Genomic DNA, 24,257 nt, shown 5'->3' with positions numbered 1-24,257 from the left:
GCTGGAAGGAATGCTTTTATCGAATAACCCGTATCCCCTGACGCTTGTTTCAAGAGTTACGCAACCCTGCTTGAAGCGCATCGGGGAGTAGTGGAAATGGAGAGGGGGAACCTGTTGCGTGGCCAAAGCGATCGCCCGACTTAACACTCCTTAATTTTTTTTGGGTCATATGAATAATGTGTACGCCACCCTATTTGACACCAGAGAGGAACTGATTGTGCGCATATACACACTTGCCTGTAACTTTCGACTTGGTCATTTCCGGACCAGGGTTCCTTATCACAAATTGATACAGTAGTAGTAGTAGGGTTTAAGAAGGGCGCGTCAGCTACTATGGCTATTTGCGCCCTTATCTAAAATTCTTAATATAACAAATACATAAATAATATAATCAGAGTGCTAAAAGAACTAAAAAGCGTTGTCACGATAAAACGAGGCACACAAAAAAATTGATACATGTGCCCTTCGCCATCATCCCTGAAAGTTTGTAACACCACCTCGGAAACACCCTGTAGAGTTGTAGGAGGGGAGGGTCCCTCGAGGAGTTTGAGAGAACAGTATTCCTGTAACCCAGTAGCTAAAGGGACAAACATTTTGCGAGTTCAGTACCTAAGATAAATGTCAATCGGGCTGAAGGAGGGGACGACGGGATATAAATTTCAAGTATATTGTGATGGTAAGTATAGTTCAGTACACGCAACGACGAAATTTCAATATAGGCCTACGATCTATCGGTTAACTGTAGACTAATCCTGGTTGAGATTTTTCCGGGCTTTTCTCTCAACACATTACGAGTAAATGCTGGGTGAATTTCGGTGCTGCACCCTATACTCATTTTGCTGGCAATATCACCTTTATTTCATTTAGACGCTAGACAACCATTTCAGTTGATAAAGCGTCGTAAAGTAAGCCAATTTAAAAAACTGGATACTGACAAACGTTGGCAGCTTTCACCTGCGATAATGAGTTGCGTGGAAGGGAAGTACACGACGAGCATGTTCGTGAGTGGTAGCCATTCGCGACTACAGTAGTAAGAAGAAATTTCCATTAGTCATATCTGAAGTCCAAACTTCGTCGTTGTGTCTCAACCCGTCTGCGCCTTATAAATCCATATTTTATTAACATGTCTACAGGAAGAACTGTTTTGTTAGTCATGGTAAAAATCGAACTTCGGAAAGAAAAGTTACAAATAAGAATGAATTCACCTTAACAACTCCACAGTTTCACGTGAAATCGTAATAATCACCGATGAAAAAAAAATAACAATACGGTGTATGCATACAGATCTAGATAAAAAAAAATCACCGGTGTTGCATCTACGAAAGAATCCCAAATTTTACGTAAAAATCATTCCGACAAATTGAATATTGACGATCTACACTATCTGCCAAAAAGTAATTGGGCACTGTTTTTGCCCCTCTAGAACCTCGTGGTACCACCTCTTGTTGCTATAACAGCAGCCACCCTGTCAGGCATGTTCTCCACTAGTTTGTGTAGGATATCCACTGGAATGCGTTGCCATTCCTCTTGCAATATGACACTCAGTTGGACGATGGAAGTTCGCCGAATTTCCCGAAACCTCAATCGCCGGTCCAATTCGTCTCAAAGGTGCTCAATGTGATTGAGATCAGGACTCCGTGCAGGCCAGTCCAACCGGTGAACATTATTGTCTGCATACCACTGCATAGTAGCCGTCGAAACATGGCATCTAGCACGTAAAATCCTGGGTGCCCAATTACTTTTTGGTAGATAGTGTATTTTCGATTTTTTTTTTCGGCCTCTTGTCAAACCTCTTCTGGAGCTTTGTTTCGTTTTCTTGCTTTTGTTTGGCAGTTAGTCTCGGCAAGGTGAAGCTGTATGATCAATTTCTATGTAATATATTTATTCAATTTGGTTTATTATTTCTTAAAAGATTTTATTTTGCATGTTGTTATCATCGTTAGAGTTTTCTAAGGAGTGCAGATCTGGCTTCCAGGTTTAACTTCCTGTAAAACTGACTTGAATAATTTTAAAGGGAAAAAAATTGTTCTAGAACCGGGTATCGAACCCGGGACCTTTGCCTAAACGCGGCAAAGTTATACCAATGAGTTATCCAGGAACTGTCTCCGTGCCACTTGTTCCCTGTATATTCATATACCTCAAGTGGGTTGACAAAACGTCAATGAACCCAACATTGTTTGTACACTATACTGTACAACTTCTATTGTGGTTTCATGTTAACGAACAGAGGCGTATTTTATGCAAATCTGGCTTCCAGGTTTAGCTTCCTGTAAAGCTGACTCCTAAAGGCTTGTTCACAATAAACCGGTAACGGAAACTACAACGAGAACGGATATATTGTTAAAATGTATTTAAATGTGAGTATTCACAATTAACAAGAATCTTGCCGGAGCCCGGGAACGAGAACGTGAAATGAATGCTCACATTTAAATACATTTATTTTAACAATTTTTCCGTTCTCGCTTCCGTTTACGTTTCTGGTTTATTGTGGACCATTCTTAAGGAGTACCTGTTCGTTAGTGTATGTTGAGTAGTTCACGAGATATTAAATATTTTAGACGGCCAGTGTGAAAACCATAGGTGATTTTGACATGACCGCCATTTTGACAGTTTTAAAGATTTTTCTGGCATTATTTATTTAGTTTGTACACATTCCTTCCCTTTCAAATGATTCATCATTCATTGCTCTAGTCCACACCTGTGGAGTAACGGTTAGCGCATGTAGCCGCGAAAACAGGTAGCCCAGGTTCGATTCCCGGTCGGGGCAAGTTACCTGTTTGAAGTTTTTTTCCGAGGTTTTCCCTCGATCCCAATATGAACAAATGCTGGGTAATTTTCGGTGTTGGACCCCGGACTCATTTCACCGGCATTATCACCTTCATCTCATTCAGACTCTAAATAACCTAAGATGTTGATAAAGCGTCGTAAAATAACCTACTAGAATTCATTGCTCTAGTCCACACCTGTAGAGTTAAGGCTGGTTCACAATAAACCGGGAACTAGAACGAGAACGGAAATATTGTTAAAATAAATATATTTAAATGTGAGCATTCACAATTAACTATTGTGAATGCTCACATTTAAATGCCTTTATTTTAACATTATTTTCGTTCTCGTTATCGTTGTCGTTTCCGTTCCCGGTTTACTGTGGACCAGCCTTTACGGTTAGCGCGTCTAGCCGCGAAACCAGGTGGCCCGGGTTCGATTCCCGGTCGGGGCAAGTGAAGGCTGGTTCACAATAAACCGGGAATGAAAACGGCAACGAGAACGAGAACGGAAATATTGTTAAAATAAATTTATTTAAATATGAGCATTCACAATTAAGTATTGTGAATGCTCACATTTAAATACATTTTAACATTATTTCCGTTCTCGTTCTTGTTGTCGTTTCAGTTCCCGGTTTATTGTGAACCGGCCTTTACCTGGTTGAGGTCTTTTCTGGGGTTTTCCCTCGACCCAATATGAGCAAATGCTGGGTAACTTTCGGTGTTGGACCCCGGACTCATTTCACCGGCATTATCACCTTCATCTCATTCAGACGCTAAATAACCTAAGATGTTGATAAAGCGTTGTAAAATAACCTACTAAAATAAAATAAAAATTCATTCCTCTAGTCAATTTGGTCGAAGTAGGGACACTGTGAAGGAACATGGGTAACGCGCAGTTTTTGGGGATTAATAAATTAAATTCAATTGCAATTAATCAATTAAAAGTAATTATTTCCTACATTAATTGCAATTAATTTAATCATAATTAAAGTCAGTTGTTAATTACAGTTGAATCACATCCTTATGTAATTGTTAATTGTTATCAATTACTAAAAAATACTGCCCGTAGTAGGAACAGGATCCTGTTTTTACGAACTACTAATACAGTCACGGGAAAGATTTCTATACGCATGCGCTGTGACGGATCACACGGCTTTACCGAATACCTTGCATGTTGTGCGTCGACAGTGCTGTAGAGTCTACTGTGTGCAGTGTTTAGCGTTCACTATGTTGTAGTTTGGTACTGCGGAAACATACTGGTTGACACAGCAGGTGTATCTTGTGTCACTTTGTGTATTACTGTATTTGCTGCTGCGTTCACAACTTCCTATTGTGTATTTACAAAGTGTACTACTTTATGGTGTTCGATTATTATTGTAATTGCCAGCTCCACTATGTCTGAAGATACTAGTAGTAAAAGTGGCTTCGTAATAGAGACTTCTTCTGTTGATAAAAATAATACTTCGGTGGCGAGTACTAGATCATCTAACCTCCAAGTAAGTAGCCTACTGAAGTTCCAATGACTTGACGGTTCTTTTTTCAAGTATGTTCCTGAATTATATACTTCTACTAAACTTGTTGAAATTTGTATGAAATTCCACCCTAAAACCAGTCTTAGTACATAGTCACGAAGCTCAATACGTAGAGAATATGCATCCAATGACAGTTGAACTTTAGTTGCTAGCCACTAGGACCACTACTATCGCACAGTCTATTCATAGTCCAGTATATATAGTCACGAAGCTCAATACGTAGTAAATATGCATCCATACACAGTTGCTAACCGCTATGATCGCTAATATCGCCTCATTACAGACAATGCGAAATAGTACCGGCACAGTCAATTGTTCCTAGCACTCTCACAACTCAAGCTTCGTGACTGTATATACTAGACTATAGTCTATTGTTACTAGTATTCTGTTGCTAACCCTTTGAGCATTGTATCGCGAGAAATCCAAAACATCACCTCAAGCTTCGTGACTATCTACTAGACCATACCTGCACAAACAGCGCTCAACGAGCGCGCGCGCTCCTTCCGAGCGGGAGAGCTGTGTTTACCGCTCGCCGAATCGGAGAGGAAGTTTACGTCAGAATTTCATGGACTTGCTATAGGTAGAGGAGAGGGAAACGACCACTCAGTTATCTAGTGGAGTGCAGTGTGTAGGCCCATTCTCAGTAACTGTTTCACGTTGCTTACATACTGCTACAGTACAGTATGAAGGAATCTAAAAGACGGAAAAGTGGTGATCAGGCAAATTCTTTCAATGTTGCATTGGAAAATGCTTATTTATTCATAGCTGCTGGAGTAAATACTCTGTGCTTTATCTGCCACAACATTTTGAAAGGTAGAAAGAAACATAACCTAATGCGTCATTACGAGTCCAGACATAAAGATACTAAAGATATTAATCTTCAACAATTTAAATATCTCTCTTTAGGGAAAAGGCCAGCTCAGTGTTGATATGTTGAATAAATTACGGGATTTCAGTCGTAAACTTACTACTTTTCGTAAGTCAGTTTCGGGAAGGTATACTTTCGAGCGGTAGAAACTGCTCGTGATGAAGCCATTTTAAACGATTATGTACAAATATTAATGGAAATTCAAAATGAATTTAATTCTAGGTTCTAAGATCTTGTCTTAAGGTCCACACCTGTGGGGTAACGGTTAGCGCGTCTAGACGCGAAACCAGGTGGCCAGGGTTCGATTCCCGGTCGGGACAAGTTACCTGGTTGAGGTTTTTCCGGGGTTTTCCCTCAACCCAGTATGAGCAAACGCTGAGTAACTTTCGGCGTTGGACCCCGGACCGCACTTCACACTCGGCGGGAGCTGGAATAGGAACGTCCATCTTCAACCAATGCAACGCAGCTACGTGAGCACTCGGGAAGTTCCGTTAGCGCTTGCGCCATGCCAGGACATTACTCTATCACGTACACGCAGACGCTTTGCGCAACATATGGTTTGCTAGCTGTGGAACGAGAGGGAAAGTTACTTTATGGACTCGCCTCGTAATATTAGATCCACATAATAAATTTGTTATTCATATTACTTTAGTTGCTGTATTTTAGACAACTGAAGATTAATCAAGCGTTTCTTTAATGAACACATAATTTAAATAATAAAGTTATAAAGTACTAACCTTTCAGTTGGAGATTCTAAATCAATACTATTCAAAATATACAGTATTGATATATTGCATACCCTAACCCGCACTTGCAAATATTTTCGTTCATTGTATTAAAAAACAGTCTTCTTTTGGAAATTATCCCCGCCCCACCTTGGTAAGAAATCATTTTCAAATATAAAGTCAATCATTCTTCTCGCCTTGATGAAAATTAACATCGTTGATACAGGATTAATTATTTAAATGACCAAATATCGACCAATGAATTTAAATGCAGTTAAATGACAGCTTAAAGCCCAATTTGTGTTGGTGAAATGGATTGTCCCTTTAGGTCTCAATTAAAAAAGACTGTGACAAAGTTAAATGTGTTTCGTGAAACCGGCCCTTAATTACAGTTTTTAAGTTTAAATACGATGGCCAAGATGTATGAGAGGTATTTCTCTTTGATTACAGAGTGCACAGAACAGACTACTCATCAAGAATGGGAAAGTGGTGAATGAAGATGCAATGGTAGATAGTGATGTCTACATAGAAGACGGTGTCATCAAGTAAGTACAGTTATTTCACTTAAGAGGAGAGAATGAATAATATGGTGGAACACCAGTAAATGTCCATTTGTTTCTTCAAAGTGGTTAATAGGTAAAATTTTTATTTTCTACACTTTTAAAGCTACGGTACGTCCCTGATTTTTTGTACATATAATCACGGTGTGATAGTCATGTGGTGAAGTTTAATTTCGGTGAGTCGATTAGTTTCTGAGTTGAAGGGTCCAGGGAAAAAGAACAGGTAAGTCACTTTTTCCATGAAACCCTAGATCATATATGTAACAGATAACTCCTCGCTACGTTAAAATCGGCAGCACTTTGAAGAGAACAACCGCCAGGATCGCCACCCGTCCGCCATAAACGAACACGAGATGGCAGCACAGTCGCTATTGCAATTTAAATGGGTATTATGACGTGACTCCTTATGTAACAACTAGATGGTAGCGTAGTAAACCTGACAAAAGTTGTTAACCTTAAAGCCTATACCCCCGATATATCTGTTACATATATGATCTAGGATGAAACCTGTTTTTTTTTTCGCTGAAACAGTTGGCTTTCTTTTACGCCAACAATTTGAAGGCAAAAAACCCATGAATAATCTGTTTCTTTTCCTGTTTCATACCTCCTAAAAGATAGTCCTTTCCATAGAGAATCTAAAGCACCTCAGACTCTATCTCGACAAAAAGAGTGACTGGTTTTTTCCCTGGACCCTTCAGTTAACAAAAAATCCTTAAAAAAAAAAGAGCATATTTCGAATGAAATGTGTCGTTCAATATTTGAGTAAAATGTTTTACTTGAATAATGTTTAGGGTTGAATATTGCGTGTACACCAGTAAAAAAGAAAAATCTCGCTGTCGGGATAAAATTCTTGGCCAACTTGAGTAGAAGACAGTTCTTTTAACACTGGCGTTACTTATTTCTCTTATGTTTTTATTGTCTACGAAGTGCATATACCTACTTATTAAATTCGTCCTTTAGCACATGCACCTGTTTCTTTGATTGGAAAAGCGCAGCAAAAATAACAATTGCCCAGTGCGTATATAGTTTTGCGCATGCATATGTGAGTGCCAAGGAAAAGAGACCAGGAAAAGCTTGCTTTCCAATTTTTTACTGTAATGGATTTTTTCCCCCTTTTAAATTCCACTCATGAATTGGAAACTTGATATATCTTGATTACACAAGTTTTAACGCTATATCACTTTGGAAAACGTATTATATGTCTTTCACGTGTGAAATTTTAAGTTATCTTGTTAACATGTTTCGGCCTGCTATTGACCATCATCAGAACTGGTTGTTGCTAGTCTTGACGTCTTTTGTTTTCTTTCCTGTGGGGTCATGTTTGTGTAGTATAATTTTATTTTTATTTATTTATTTATTTATTTATTTATTTATTTAATCTGACAGGATTAAGGCCATAAGGCCTTCTTTTCCATTCTACCAGATAGCACATATAAGTACAAAAAAGAAATACAGACGCTTATGAAAATAGTACAAATTAAATTAAAACCCTATAGAGGGTCAACAGAGTCAAAAGAACACTATAGAGTTCTCATCGAGCTAATACAAGAAAAAAAAACAGATAGAAATGATGATACTGATGATAATAATAATGATAATGATAATAATAATAATAATAATAATAATAATAATAATAATAATAATAATAATAATGATAAATGCATTACATAAATTAATTGTCAATTTTACAACAGCATAGTTACAATATTTAATATGTCATGGGTTAAGCCGAAGTTGCGCAACCTGACAGGTGTTCAACAAGCAATTCCATGAACTAGAATGTGATTTTTTAATTTAAATTTGAATTTTGATATTGTCCGACAGTCTGACATGGTCAGGGAGAGAGTTCCAGAGGCGTGGAATAGATATGCTGAAAGATGATGATTATAAGGATGTTCTGTGCAGAGGAATAGAGAGAATGTACATGTTCCGGGTTCGAGGTAGTGAAAGGTAAACAAAACGAGATGCTAGGTGAGAGGGTGTGGAGGTGTGAATGATTTTAAATAGTAATAAGAAAGAGTTGAAGAATCTTCTTTCTTTAAGTGGACTCCAAGACAACAATTCTAGTGACTGTGTTACATGATCGAATTGTCTAATGTTACAAACGAAACGAACGCAGATATTGTGAACACGCTGTAGTCTATGGGCAAGATCAGTATTTAGATTCGTGAATAGAGAATCGCAATAATCGAAGTGGGGCATCACTAAAGTTTGGATCAGGTTCTTTTTAAGGCTGAGAGGTAAAACATTGGTTAAGTGTCTGAGGGAATGAATTATGGAAAAAGTTTTCTTACATATGTAGGTCACTTGACTTTGAAAATTTAAATTTGAATCCAAATATACCTCTAAATTTTTTACTGTAATGTGGAGTCAAAGAATATAAAACACACAGAAACACATCCAAATGAAATTCTCAACACACAACTCAATTTCAGAACACACACACTCTTTGACTCCACATTACATTACACAAATTCACCCCCACAGAAAATGAAACAAAAGGCGCCAAGACCAGCAACAACCAGTTCTGATGATGGCCAATAGCAGGCCGAAACATGTTAACAAGGTAACTTAAAATTTAACACGTAAAAGATACATAATACGTTTTCCAAAATGGAAACTTGAACTATCTGCATTAACTAGTGTAATTCCAAAGTGGCTGTAGTCCTCTTCTTATTACAGTTCTAATTCAGGTAATTGTCAATAACTTTTCTACCCTGTGTGGTATTGATAATGATAATAATAATAATAATAATAATAATAATAATAATTTATTTAATCTGACAGGATTAAGGCCATAAGGCATTCTCTTCCATCCTACCAGATAGCACATATAAATACAAAAAAGAAATACAAACACTGATGAAAATGATACAACTTAAGTTAAAGCCCTGTAGAGGGTCAACAGAGTCAAAAGTATATTATAGTGCTCTCATCGAGCTAATACAACGAAAAGAAAGAAAACAGAGATAGCAATGATGTTATTGATAACTGACAATAATAATAATAATAATAATAATAATAATAATAATAGCAATAATAATAATAATAATAAATACATTACATATTAATTTTCAATTTTACAACAGCATAGTTACAATATTTACTATATGTCATGGGTTAAGGTGAAGTTGCGCAACCCGACATGTGTTCAACAAACAATTCCACGAACTAGAATGTGATTTTTTAATTTAAATTTGAATTTTGATATTGTCCGACAGTCTCTGACGTGGTCAGGGAGAGAATTCCAGAGGCGTGGAATAGATATGCTGAAAGATGATGAGTAGAAGGATGTTCTGTGCAGAGGAATAGAGAGAAGGTACATGTTCCGGGTTCGATGTAGTGAAAGGTAAACAAAACGAGATGCTAGGTAAGAGGGTGTGGAGGTGTGGATGATTTTAAATAGTAATAAGAGAGAGTTGAAGAATCTTCTTTCTTTAAGTGGACTCCAAGACAACAATTCTAGTGACGGTGTTACATGATCGAATTTTCTAATGTTACAAACGAAACGAACGCAGATATTGTGAACACGCTGTAGTCTATGGGCAAGATCGGTATTTAGATTCGTGAATAAAGAATCGCAATAATCGAAGTGGGGCATCACTAAAGTTTGGATGATGATTATGATAAATTATTTATGTGTATATAGGTATTGAAACTGTAAATGGACTTACTCATAATAATATGAGTACATCACTCTTTCATTCCACATCGTTGGCTCACTTCTGAATCGGCGTAACTCCATTTGAGTAAATTGTACAGGAGAGCAATATAACTTCCTTCTTCTTTTTATAACGAGATAGGTTTGAAAGTAAACCCCGAAAGAACGAAGTATATGATTGTCTCCTGACCATAATACAGTAAGAAATGGAAATATAAAAAATTGGAAATTTATCCTTTGAAGAGGTGGAAAGGTCCAAGTAAATTGGACCAACAGTAACAAATATAAATGACACTCGGGAGGAAATTAAGCGCAGAATAAATGGGAAATGCCTGTCATCATTCGGTTGAGAAGCTTTTATCACCCAGTCTGCTCTCGAGAAAGCTGAAAGTTAGAATTTACAAAACAGTTATATTACCGGTTGTTCTACAGGGACATCATTTTATTTTTACTTGCATTTTTATTGTACCTGCATTTCTGAATGTACTTCACTCTCACCCCTTCACTAATGTCCTTGCTCCCGTCAGACACACAAACTTACGGCCGCTGTTGCATTCGAAGTCTTCAAGCAGTGAAGTAAACACTGCAGTGTATAGTGTTTTTCATAAATATGATTGCGTTTTCCATAGAAGAAAGAACATATATTAATAATCGTACTAAAAAATTATATTCAAGAAACGATAAATTCAATTTCAGAGAATATGCTTCAAAATGTTTTTAATAATATGCGTACTGAATTGAAGCCTGCATTGTAATGAACGGCAACCATTTTCAGCAACTTGTTTAAAAATCCAGATTAGCTTTTTTTGAATTGAGGTGGCTAGAAGCAAAGGAATGCTAGTGACATTTGTAATAACATGAGTTAAGTGCATCCAGTGTAAGCAAAAGTATCTAAAATTTTAGTGGCAAAGGGATATTTTAATCGCATCACACATTAAAATTTAAATAAAAAAATTTCACCGATTTTACGAAAGCTTAAATATTTAAACCCCATTTTCTCAAAAGTAACTTAAGTGCACTTACAGCCCTTTACTTATGACCCCCTCAATTTAAATGCACTCTCTATATTGTATGATAACATCAATAATTAATAGGCTAAATATAGTAGACATTACATAACGAACATAGCCGCCTGAAAATTTGAGGTTTTGAAAAAAAATGTTACTACTCTACTGTATTTTGATAAATTCCGTAAAAGTGATGATCAAACTGAAAATCGTAATATCGTATTTCCCTACAACATAAATGGATACACTACTTTTCTCTCCTCCTATACCTAGTAAAATGATTTGTTTACATATTGCACTAGTAACATCAAACTCCTGTAATGGAAGGGGGCAACAGTGTTTCCGAGTATAGCCAGGTTAATGTTAAAAATGTTGGTAAAAATAAAGTGATGTCCCTGTATATGGTTGTGAAACTTGGACTCTCACTTTGAGAGAGGAACAGAGGTTAAGGGTGTTCGAGAATAAGGTGCTTAGGAAAATATCTGGGACTAAGGATGATGATGTTATAGGACAGTGGTTGTCAGCACTCTCTGAAATGGGTAAAGGGTAAGCGGAGCCGTCCCGTGTGCCCCGTCGTGCAGCAGGAAGAGGTAGAGAGCATACCCGCTAACAGCTACGAATGCACCTTAGTGCAGTGTGTTCTCCGAGGGTAAGAGACGCTAGTCCCAGGGTGCTCTGTGCTGATGACCGCTGTTATAGGAGAATGGAGGAAGTTTCACAACGCATAACTGCACGCACTGTAGGCTATTCTTCACCTAACATAATTAGGAACATTAAATCCAGACGTTTGAGATGGGTAGGGCATGTAGCACTTATGGATTATTCTAGAAATGCTTATACAGCGTTAGTTGGAAGACCTGAGGGGAAAAGACCTTTGGACAGGCCAAGGCGTAGATGGGAGGATAATATTAAAATAGATTTGAGGGAGCTGGGATATGATCGTAGGGACTGGAACAATCTTGCTCAGGCTAGGGACCGATGGCGGGCTTATGTGAGGGCGGCAATGAACCTCCGGGTTTCTTAAAAGTCATTTGTAAGTAAGTAATTGTTTTTATAAACCTGCATAACAAGTGTTATGCAGCAATTGTTGATAAAATATCACTGTTGTGGACTCACGAATTATTTATCAGTAGACGCGCATTGGAAAAATATAGATTTCACTCATAAAACTAAACTTAACTATGTTTTAGAGAGCTAACGATACCTTGTATAATTATGAAGTTAAAGGTGCAGAAATGAAAGACAGGCAGGTGAGTGCATTGGTTTTTTTTTATCTCTTTTCGATCTTCAAGTCTTTAGTTACAATCTCTCGCCTTGTCTTTCTTGTGGTTAGCCGCATCTGGTACTTCAGTGTGGTCTTATATCTCTGGGTGTAGAGGTGTCTCATAAAGTATGTTATTTACGATGTTTCCGTATATGACATTCAATTAAAATTCCATTTTTTACAAGACATAGTTACATGAATGGTGGTAGAAAACGGCTGAATAGTCACTGTCCATCAACAAGAATGATGGACTTCAGACAGTAATACATATTTTTTTTTTATCTTTGCCTCTCGTACAGTATTTTACTACCCATCGTCATTCTCCCGTTTAGATCTCTACATCTTTGTTATATTGTCTTCGATTCCGTCATACATATTTTGCTCTTTTATACTAGACCTACTCCGTTTTTTTCTTTCCCGCACTCATATTTTTCGAATTGTTGCTTTTTCCTATTGATATATCCTGACTTGGCCAAATTTTATTGGTCTTCCCATTTCCCTTCATCTTCACATTTACTTTAGCCTCCGTGTTATTTTTTTTTCTTCGACATCATCATCTCCATCAATATGCATAGCTTTGTTACTCTATCCACCGTACTTTTTCTTTCTCTACTTTAGCCTCTCCTTCGAATCTATTTCCTCGTTTGGCCCAGTGATCTTTTTTTTTCTCCCTATACTTTCCCTCCTTTCATGTTCTCTCTTCATTGTTGTGCTATTTGTACTTCTTCCTTTATTTTAAATATCTCTTATTGCACACGGCACCGTCTGGACACCGCAACGCAGTCTGTGTAAATTGAAATTTCCCATACCAGTAAGTCTGCTGTACTCCATTATTGTTACCCTGTTGTATCTAAAATTGTGGGAAAATGTAACTGTACTGTAGTACTCTGGTACTGTCATATAGACTGTACTGTTAGAATTTGTAAGTATTCTGTATATATACTATATTTTCTGTGCTTATCCATCTGATAAAAAGGGGAAAAAAAATCCTTACCGCGGATGCTTCCTGGGCTCTAGTGTGAAGGTCAGCGGTTACATAAATATGAACATGATAAATACACTTCTCCTGTAGCTGTGGATATTTATGGAACCCATGACGTTAACCTCAGTAATTTGTCTTCCGTAATTATTTTATTTTATTTTATTAACTGCTAAGATTTTGAATAATTTCAAGGGAAAAAATTTTCCGGGGTCGGGTATGGATCCCGGGATCTTTCACTTTGCGCACGAATGCTCTACCGCCTGAGCTACCCAGGAACTACACCCTACACCGTCCCAATTTTTCCTTTTATATCCACAGAACTCAAGTGGGCTGACAAGGCGCCAGAAACTTAACTTTGAGTGCACACACACTCTGTGTGACTTGAATTGTGGCTTTCTGTTAACGTACCTACAATGACGTATATATTATACAAATATGGTTTTCAGATATGGCTCCCTGTGAAGCAGACTTGAATAATTTCAAGGAAAAAAATTGTTCTGGGGCCGGGTATCGATCCCGGGACCTTTCGGTTAGCGCACGAACGCTCTACCGACTGAGCTACCCAGGAACTACACCCGACACCGTCACAATTTTTCCCCTTAAAATTTTGCTTAATGTGAAACAAATTTATTACAACAGCACCAGAGTAAAGTAGTTTCAATAATGTATCATATCAGATTGTTCTAAAATGTAGAAATGCGTGTATAATGTCTGTCTCTATTTAAAAGTCCACCCATGAATATTCCCTTATCCGTCAGATTTTGGACATGGGTTAAATCGATGCAGGTTAACCCGAACCACATTATCCTCAAGTACAGTATTTTACATTCCTCCTGGAACACTCTGTGTATGGACTGCACCTAAGACGCTCCTATCAACATACTTACCTTTGTCCTTCTAAAATCTATTTCTGCAGCCACCGGTGTGGCTCAGTCGGTTAAGGCGCTTGCCTTCCAGTCTGAAGTTGCGCTCGGGCGCGGGTTCGATCCCCGCTTGGGCTGATTACCTGGTTGGGTTTTTTCCCCAACCTTAAGGTGAATGCCAGGTAATCTACGGCGAATCCTCGGCCTCATCTCGCCAAATACCACCTCGCTATCACCAATCTCATCAACGCTAAATAACCTCGTGGTTGATACAGCGTCGTTAAATAACCGAATAAAAAACCTATTTCTTCTCCCATTCCTCATTCTTTAGCTTTTTCAAACTGTCCCTTTTACTCGTTTACCCCTTTGTCACCCTTATACTTTACGTTAAATACTCTGTCCTCCCCTTTATTATTTTGCCATATTTATTTCCGTCCTCATCTTATACAGTAGAACCTCTATTATCCGTGGTAATGAAGAGGGTGGGCTGAACGGTTAATCGAAAAAAATCGGATAATCAGAACCATAGAAAACTTTCATAAATTAAGTGTTGCATAATTCAGTTTCGTAATTTTCTTCGTGGTCATGTGTTTTAACATTAGGTAGTGGATCAGAAGTTTTAAGTATAATAGCTCTGTTGGAAAGAGTGGGTGAAGAAAGAGGAATGCTGAAGCTGATCAGGAAGAGAAAAAGGAATTGGCTGAGTCACTGACTGGGAAAAGACTGCCTATTGAAGGATTCACTGGAAGGAATGGTGAACGGGAGAAGATTTCGGGGCAGAAGAAGCGATCAAATAATAGACGGCATTAAGATGAATCATATGCGGAGACTAAGAAGAAGGCAGAAAATAGGAAAGACAAGAATGCTGGGTTTGCACTGCCAGAAAATTATGAAATGAAATGGAATGAATGAATGAGTGAATGAATATCAATGACGGGTTTCCAGGGGTCAAGGAAACTTCCTATGATGGATTTCTGTGGAAAAATAGGAAAAGTATAGATCTCATGTTATAGATTTAAGTAATTTATACACTTTAGCCTTGTTTTTTTATTAAATCTCGCACAGTTGTAACTCCAATCTCGTATTCCGATGTGAGATGAACCACAGTTCCTCTTTTCCAAAACCACTCAATTATATGCACTTCTCTTCGATACTTAGCACAACATGTATTCGTTTGGCACTTCTGAAAGACGTTTTGCAGAGAAATTAAACAGGTCACTCGAACAGTAGATCATAATATGTAAGGGCAAAGGCTTGTAATATCACTCTCTATAAAAAAAAAATACGTACTAATGTATTGTGCAGTACTCAATATTTTTTCTGCAACAAAAAAAAAGGAGAGAATGACAGACGGATAATCCAACAATCGGTTAATAGGGTGACGGATAATCGAGGTTCTACTGTACTTCTTTCTCTCTCCCTATATTTCTTTTCGTTCCACGTTAAAGTTCTTGCTGCATTTTCACCTCTATTTTTTCTATCTTGACCTGTTGCTCGTGCTATTGTACCGACGCTTTAAACACTATCAGTATCAACTCGTCAGAAATCTGTAGTTTATATCGTATTCACTTGCTTAATAGCAAATTTAGACCCCTCTGACATATAAACAATACAAGGCTCTCCCTCCCTAAGACTTTGGAACAGTAGTGTACATTATCAATCACAAATTCTCATGCAAAGATTGCAAAGTAAAGCTTCTGAAACTATTGTCTCCAATTGTCTCCGCGCTGAAAGAGAGGAACATCTCTCTCTATCTGATTATCTTCAAAACTACCTACCGTACTCTGTGTCCCGTTAGTATTTCCGTTGTCACAGCACAGACAGAAAGACAATTCCCTTTCTTCTTCTACTGATGGAATCGATTTTCGCATACCATACTTCCGAAGTCAGTGATTCAATGTCAGGTGTGAGCAACATGCGAGCGTGTTATTCTGTCATTTAAATTCATTGTGACTGACTTCGTAGAGAAAATGTTAATTATTTTAGACTAATTTATATATTTAGATCTACTGTTACCGAATATTAAAAACTTGATTTCCTTACCATTTTTTTACCTCTGATTGAGTTTCTGGCTGATATGTACATCTGTTATCAGGCAGTATATCTCAATTGACGTTATGTGTCGGAGGAAGAAAAATTGTTTCTATACATGTGAAGTCTGATTTGTGTAGTATGTAACTAGTCAGCAATTTATGCAATGGAGGGTGGAAGGAACTGGCTACCAGAGGTCTGCATCAGACGTTTTCGCTCGAGCGCCAAGTAGTTCATAGCATAATCCCATAGGTAGCACATATGCATGATGGGTAAAATTGTCGCGAGCGATAAATCCTCGAACGGTATAAGCCGAGCGTTAGGCATTCGTTCTTGTTACAGTGATGAACTGTGTAGTAACATCATAGATGTTTATCATTTCAAAATTTTGCAGTGTTTAACGAACCTCTCCATAGTACAACTACAAAACTTGCTTTAAAATGTAATATAAATGTTGTAGGTAATGTTTTTTTTTTTTTTTTTTCTACAGAGGAGTGATTTTGTTTTTGCCACATCTGATAGATGTTATTGGATGTAAATGTAATTATTATAAACGGAGAACAGAATCACGATAATTCAATAACCGTATCGAGCTTTCTAGTAATAATAATAATAATAATAATAATAATAATAATAATAATAATTAGTGTATCAATCTTTGCGTCTGTAACAGTTGTGCAGCACGATTATTCGTTTTATTATATTTTCTGTGACGTTATCTCTGTACTAATATTGTTATTAATCTACTGCTATATCAATAATATTTTGTAAAACGTTTCTACATTGTCGCAGTATATAGGTGGAACACTATGTATGGATCTATCATATTATATATGTGGTAAATCAAATATTGAATATTTATTAATTAGCAATAATAACTGTATATCGAAATTTTTCATACTATTTTATTTATAACTTCATGTTACTGTTTTGGTACGTTCCATTAGACTGTTCCATTAACGTTTGTCATAATCGCAGAAAATTAAAGCCTTATTTTTACCGTGTGGGCAAAACATATGTGTATCTTATCTGTAGCCTTCCACACAAGATAAGACATGTCGGTGAGATGACCTTGTACTGTGCTTCTATTTATTACGAGCGTATAACGACCGATCTTATCTCGCTCGAGGGTGCGACACTCGACCGAGTTCAAGCGAGCGATTTAACTCCAATGCAGCACTCTGCTGGCTACTATACTCCATTATCGCCTGGCTTAGTTGCCTCATGAGTGATGCCTTATTGGTGTCACTTATGAGGTTCAGACCTGACTTCGGACAGCTGACTAAACAGCAACTGTTTTTTTTACATATGCGCATATAAGACCTCCGTATTTTTTGCAGTAAAAGAGGAAAATTGAGGATCTAATATGCGAGTAAATTACGGTAGTAATTCCAAGCAATGTTGGAAATTTTCAATGCTTGAGTAATTTATTTTCCTTCCGGTATTCTATCTTTATTATCTGGCCAATTTTCTTCTGTTCCGTGCTTCATGGGACTTCCGTTTACCCTTTTCTATCCACCCGCTTTCCAGCTGCTCTTGCCGCATAATGTTCCTGATTTTTTTTATCTATCTGCCGCCTTGTTTTTCATATTACGTTTGTCAATACGCTCATTTCATTTAATTCAAGGTCATCTTTTATGCTGGTTGTGCCTGCTCTTATTTCAGCTGCATATGTCATTGTTTGTCTAACAACGTTTTATTACATGCGCTTACATTTGTTATACTACTGTAGATACTGATGATCTCTAGTTAAGCGTTCCTCTTGGTTCTACTTCAGAAGAATAAAGCACTGTAATTGGGTACAATTCAAGATAATATTGCAATGCGTGCTATGCAGTATCATAATTAAACAAGCATGGCTCGAGGCATTATCGTGGTGCAAAGGTTTTTTGGGGTTTTGCACTCTCATGCTTACAGCAATCCTGCAAAGTTTCGGAGTTGAAGTATAGGCTTCATCAGCCGTGGCGAAAAGGCCATGGTGCGCCGAGCCACTGTGTAAGCTGCAACGTGCATAGCACCTATGGAGGGAGGCGGACAACCGAAGGGGAAGTTAATGTTTAGGACGTGTAACGAAGAAAGAAATAAACAAGAAAACATAGGACACATTATCAGAACCTAAAATTAACTGCCTTCAGAATGTCTCTGCGACAGAGTTTCAAAATCAGGAATTATGTCACTTACTGCCAATCGTAGTTGATCACGAAGGTATTTGTCCGTCAGTCGTGATCTAAATTTAATTTTTACTATTTTCATTGTTGAAAATAATTTTTCACAAACGTAAGTTGCAGAGAACATGGCTTCAACAGAGCAAGCGAAAGAACGAAGCTTCAAACATTTATTTTTTTCCAAAGATTTGAAAAGTTCAATATCTGTCAAGTCCTTACATCTAGCTTCCATTTAACGTCACATTGTAAATCTGTGAGTTTAAATTGAAAATCTAACCGCATTATTCGTACATCTGCTGTAAAAGATTCGACGTACAGAGATGATGATGATGATGATGATGATAATAATAATAACACTTAACCTTTTAATGTTTCATCAGTAACATGTAGTAACTTATAATGCCGTTTTATGTTATACAACGGTTTTCCTAGTAATATTTGTGAACAAATCATTCATTTAATATTTTCATCATATTGTAAGCAAAAGAATGCATCCTCCCATCCTACTTGAAACTTTCGTTTTTTATAGAGGTACATGGTTTCGAGAGAGAGATTGCGACGATACGCCATTCGCAGGTCCGAGACAAATACAAATAGAACGGAGTTTGACTCCAGTGAGTAAGAGGGTGGGGGTTGTAAGTAGGAAGCGAGAGAAAAGCACTGCGAGCCACAATGTGCTCGTGAGTCGCATTTTCGCCGCGGCTGGGCTTCATCATCAGCTAATGCAGGGACATCATTTTATTTTTACTTCAATTTTTATTGTACCTGAGTTTTTGGATGTACTTCACTCCCACCCCCTTCTACTAATGAAGTTCAACCGTCCTCCACGCATATACAGTCATAGTAGCCTTACGGTCATAGTAAACAGTACGTTCCAAAAATATGTTCGCGTTTTCTAGTGACGAAAGAGCTTTCAATATTGAATCATTTAAGCACAGGTACTGTCGTCCATTTGCCTACGTCTTACCCCGGTTTCCCCCACCAGCTTTTATTCGCCAGCTAGTGGCTGGGCTGTGTAAGCTTTTTTCTGAGAACATTAATTTCTGTTAGGAATTGGACGTGTACGTAATATTATACAACTGTTTAAAATAACTTAAATAAAAGGGCCTCGTTAAGTAATGAAATGTCACATGATTTCCTCCCTTTCTATGACCCTACGACATAGCCACTTGGACGGACAGTAGATAGTATATATGAGTAATTTTATCTTTCCGGATCGGGCAGAAGTGAAGATTGAATTTACAGTACGTAAGGTACTTTTTTATAGACTAGGTACAGAATTATTTCAACATGAGTTACTAGTACAAAGAACGAAACTGGTAATTGGGATTAGGTACAACAGTCTATAGTGCGATAATATGCACATTAGAACTGAAGCCTGTATCGAAATGAACGGCCACCATTTTAAAAAATGTGTTTAAATATCCATATTATGATTATTTTTCGAATTAACTTCATTCTCTATATTGTACGCTAATGTGCTGTAGACAGTATAATATACACTGCATAATGAATACGTCCACATGGACAGCTCAGTTCGTGAGTAAAAACACTCATTGTTAATACTGTGCTGTATTTTGATTAAACAAAAACCTAATGATAATGATCAAACTCAAAAGCGCAATTTTTCCTAGTTTACGTAAATGGATGAACTACTTTTCTTCCCTCCTATACCCAGTAAAGTGATTTGTTTGTATATTACGCCATTATCATCGAACTCCAGTCGTGGAAAGGGGTAGCAAACGGCGTTGATCCAGAGGTATATGCAAGTTAATATTAAGAATGTTAGTAAAAATAAAATGATGTCCCTGTATAAGAAATTGGGAACATAATTTTTCCCAAAGTCATTTGTCCCAAACAAATTTCCTATTGATTAAATCACGCATTTTCCAAAAAGTTATTTCGAATTAAAAGGTATTCAACATGAAGAACTGAGTTTACAAACATCTTCTATAATCCAGTGTTTTGTTTTCTTCCTTGCACTGCTCGTAATCAAGTACAATATTTCTTATTCTTCCAATCATCCGCAGCAAGTATTGCAATGTACGACGGATTCCTATGTAATTAATTATTATTTTTGCGTGTGATAAAACACAATTAACAAAGTAAAAAATTCCGAACATAAAGTTTAAAGTCCGAATTTTATTTCACATAAAAACACATTTTCACAAAAAAAATTATGTAAATACATATTTTCAGGAAATATAATATAAACACACAAATCTTGGAGTTTTTTACTTAAATAATTTTTACAAGAACTTTTAAACATTTTAAAACTAAATCAAGCATGTCACTCAGAATTACGAGGCGCATCCAGAAAGTAAATTTCCCTATTTTTTTAAAAGAACACACACTTTCAGGAAAACATTTATTGGCAACAGGTACAGCAATGTTTCAACTATTTTTCAACATAGCCACCATCAGAATTGAGACACTTGTCGTATCGTGGGATCAACTTTTGTATCCCTCTGTCGTAGAACTCTGCCGCCTGTGAATGGAACCAGCGTGTGACAGACGTCTTCAGCTCTTCGTCGTTGCCAAAACGCTCACCGGAGGACAGGGATTTCTTGAGATGCAAGAAAACGTGAAAATCGCTGGGAGCAAGATCAGGACTGTAGGGTGGATGATCAAACAACTCCCAGCCAAATTCCGTCAAAACAGCTGCTGTGCGCCGAGCCGTATGTGGACGAGCATTGTCATGGAGCAGGCCAACACCTGCAGTAAGCATTCCACGCCTCTTGTTTTGAATGGCACGTCGCAATTTTCGCAGTGTTTCACAGTAACGGTCAGCGTTCACTGTTTCACCTCTTGGAAGGAAGTCAATGAGCAGAATGACCTTCCTGTCCCAGAACACCGTGCACATCACTTTCCGTACCGACAGCGTCTGTTTGAATTTCGTCCTGACCGGAGATCCACTATGCCGCCAATGCATTGACTGCTGCTTGGTTTCCGGGCTGAAGTGCGAAATCGAAGTCTCATCGCCCGTGACGATCCTGTCGAGGAACTCGTCGCCGTCATCGTGATACCGTTGCAGAAATGTCAGTGCTGCTCCTAAACGTTGCATTTTGTGTTCGGGTGTCAGGTTTTTTCGGCACCAACCTGGCACACACTTTTTTGAACAGCAGGTGCTTAGTGACAATCTCATACAACAAGGATCGCGATATCTGCGGAAAATGGCTGCTCAGCTCCGTAATCGTGAAGCGACGGTTCTCCATGATGCACTACCGCACCAGCTCAACACGATCATCATTGATGAGGGACGGTCGTCCACTGCGCTCTTCATCATGGACACTTTGACGACCTTCGGGAAACTGCCTACACCAGCGACGCACCATCTGCTTACTCATGATGTTCGGCCCATAGACCTGACAGAGCTGCCGATGAATTTCAATTGGCGCAATGCTTTATCACCGACCGAACCTCGCAGGCGGCGGGAGAAGGAATAAGAGCTCCATTTCGGACCACTGCTGCCGCGCTACTGGCACCAGGCGGGACCTGTCCGGCTGGCATATGATTGATACGTTATAGATCTGTTACGCATGCGCAATTGACACGGCTAATTACGTTTACTTTCAAGGGGAAAAAATCGGGAAACTTACTTTCTGGATGCGCCTCGTACGTTATCTTTTTAAGAATTCTTGGTTGCTTTCCGTGATACATTTTTGTAATAGTTTCGCCTCAAGTTCTGAGAACTGCTAGGCAGCATATCAGTGTTATTATTAGAGAATAAATTAACATGGACAAGGAGGAGAGATATTGCAACACATAATTAGGAATGTTTATTGTTGCTGAAGATGATCATCAAGTGAGGCAATACGTCTTGTTGTGATTCCCTGTTATCGGACTTCGTCAATCTATATCATTCAAGATATACTGAAAGGTAGTTGTTTAAAAACGATTTGGCTTTCCTATTAGCAAATCTAAGCTTTTTGTGAGACACCATAAAAAACTCGAAACATCCAAAAAACTGTTGTCTGAAACAAGGAGGTGCGTGCCGTGAACCTTAAACTAGACTCGCTACCAGGTTCAGAAGTACAAGTACTAAGGGACAAATTCCAGAATGTGTCTGGGAAAAACAGTGGATATAAAAAAGTGTAAAGTTGCTCAAGTATTGGAGGGTGTGCCTGTAGGTGAAATTGACTGTGTTTGTGTTTGAGACATTCCTCTCTTTAAATATGTACGTCTGACGTCCTGTGATGTGGAAAGATCGTTTTCACAGTATAAGTCGTTGTTAAGAGATAATCGGCATGCATTTGTGATGGAGAATTTGGAGATGATTTTTGTTGTTCACTGCAGTTCTCGGCCAACTACTGTACTAGCACTCAAGAGTGGTGGGTGAGTACCTAGTAACATTTTTTTTTCCCAGGCTAAGTAAGGTAGTATATTTTTGTCATATTTAAGAGAAATATTTTTTTTTATTTTTAGCAAATATTTTCGTACTTTTTAGCACATGAAAATAAATATATTTAATTTTTTTAGCACATAAAAATCCGCTCCCTAGTCATTAGTGTGAGTTGTCATATGGAATTCTTAGGATTTTTGGTAACAAATTTCAAATTACAGTTTCTTCCATATTGACATAGGTTATTTGTTGTTTGATGAATACTGTATTTCAGCTGCGTGGTATTGGCCACAGAGAATTCGAAGTTGAGTGGAATGTAGTCTTACCAGAGCAGTGTTGCGGTAGTTCTCCACCTCTACAGCTGCCACTCACGGATGCGAAAACCGTAGTATTCTTTTCTTCTGAAACTGTTAATATCGTCAACATGCGTAAAAAATAACAGAGAATCAGAGACATTACGTGGTATGCATTGCAGGTGGACAGTGGAACATGTCCAAGGTCACATGGCCGCTGAGAGAGATAAGTAGTGACCGTCATAATATGAAGAAATTTTTGACTAAGTTGTTGTTTAGTCAACTGTTCGAAGACAGGTCTGAACTTCATGAGTGATACCAAGAAGGCACCATTTATGAGGCAACTAGGTCAGGAGATAATGGGGTGTAATATGAAAATATCAAATAAATATTTCAATGTTGAAATATCATCGTGGATTAGATTTTCTTTATTTACAAAAGAAGACTTTATGTATTGCGAGTAATTTTACAGCTGTCGCCGTCTCCCGCTTCTCAACTGCCAGGTACTCCGGTTTTGCCAATCGCCCATTTGTAGACCCCTGCAGACCATAACCTCCTGAACCTCCTTGCTCCATTTTTTCATTGGCCTTCCTCTTCTCTTTTTTTCCGGGGGAGTCCAGTTGAAGACCTTATTAGGCCAGCGGTCGGTTGACATTCTCTGGAGATGCCCATACCATATCAGGCGTTTAGTTTCCACTGATTGTAAGATATCTCCTGATACCTGCATTAAGTTACGGACATCCTGATTCCTAATGTGGTCTATCCTCGAAATTTGACAACTACGGCGATCATTTCTAAAGCCAACAGTTTCTTCTTCATCCTGTCTCTCATTTCCCAATTTTCAGATCCATAGGTGCATATACTTTCTATTATAATCTTATATATACTTGTCTTGGTTTTCCTTGTTACCTTGTCATTCCACAGGAGTGTATTTAATTGTCTTATGGCCCGCTTTCCTTGACCAATCTTATTATTAATATCTTCATCACTTTTGGCCTGACTGTTGAGGGTAACACCCAAATATTTGAACTTTAGGGATTAATACTTTGGTTTATATATAATTAATATGCTACCAAATAAATTACAGTAAATCTCTATAGTTAAATAGCGTTATCAAACCCTTACTTGAATGCAAGATCATATTATTTAGGTCATCAAAATCAGAGTCCTGATGATAGTCTCATTGTGCTTCATAT

The 24,257-nt window shown here is 37.9% G+C and overlaps 1 protein-coding gene across 5 annotated transcripts in view; it reads left to right on the top strand.

Moving 5' to 3' along the window:
* The window catches only part of CRMP (Collapsin Response Mediator Protein), a 747,709-nt gene that overhangs the window by 568,838 nt on the left and 154,614 nt on the right, over window positions 1-24,257 (top strand). For 4 of the 5 annotated variants that reach the window (XM_069838352.1, XM_069838349.1, XM_069838350.1 and 1 more), the window contains exon 5: window positions 6,344-6,438. In XM_069838352.1, the coding sequence (XP_069694453.1) occupies window positions 6,344-6,438 (95 nt within the window). Of the gene's footprint in view, window positions 1-4,130; window positions 4,265-6,343; window positions 6,439-24,257 lie in introns of those variants that run through there. The other variant, XM_069838351.1, reaches the window with a different exon arrangement.

Source organism: Periplaneta americana, chromosome 10, assembly GCF_040183065.1.
Source record: "Periplaneta americana isolate PAMFEO1 chromosome 10, P.americana_PAMFEO1_priV1, whole genome shotgun sequence".
Classification (NCBI taxonomy): Eukaryota; Metazoa; Arthropoda; class Insecta; order Blattodea; family Blattidae; genus Periplaneta; species Periplaneta americana.
Note: the sequence above shows the minus strand (reverse complement) of the source record. Positions and strands in the feature narration are given on the sequence as shown.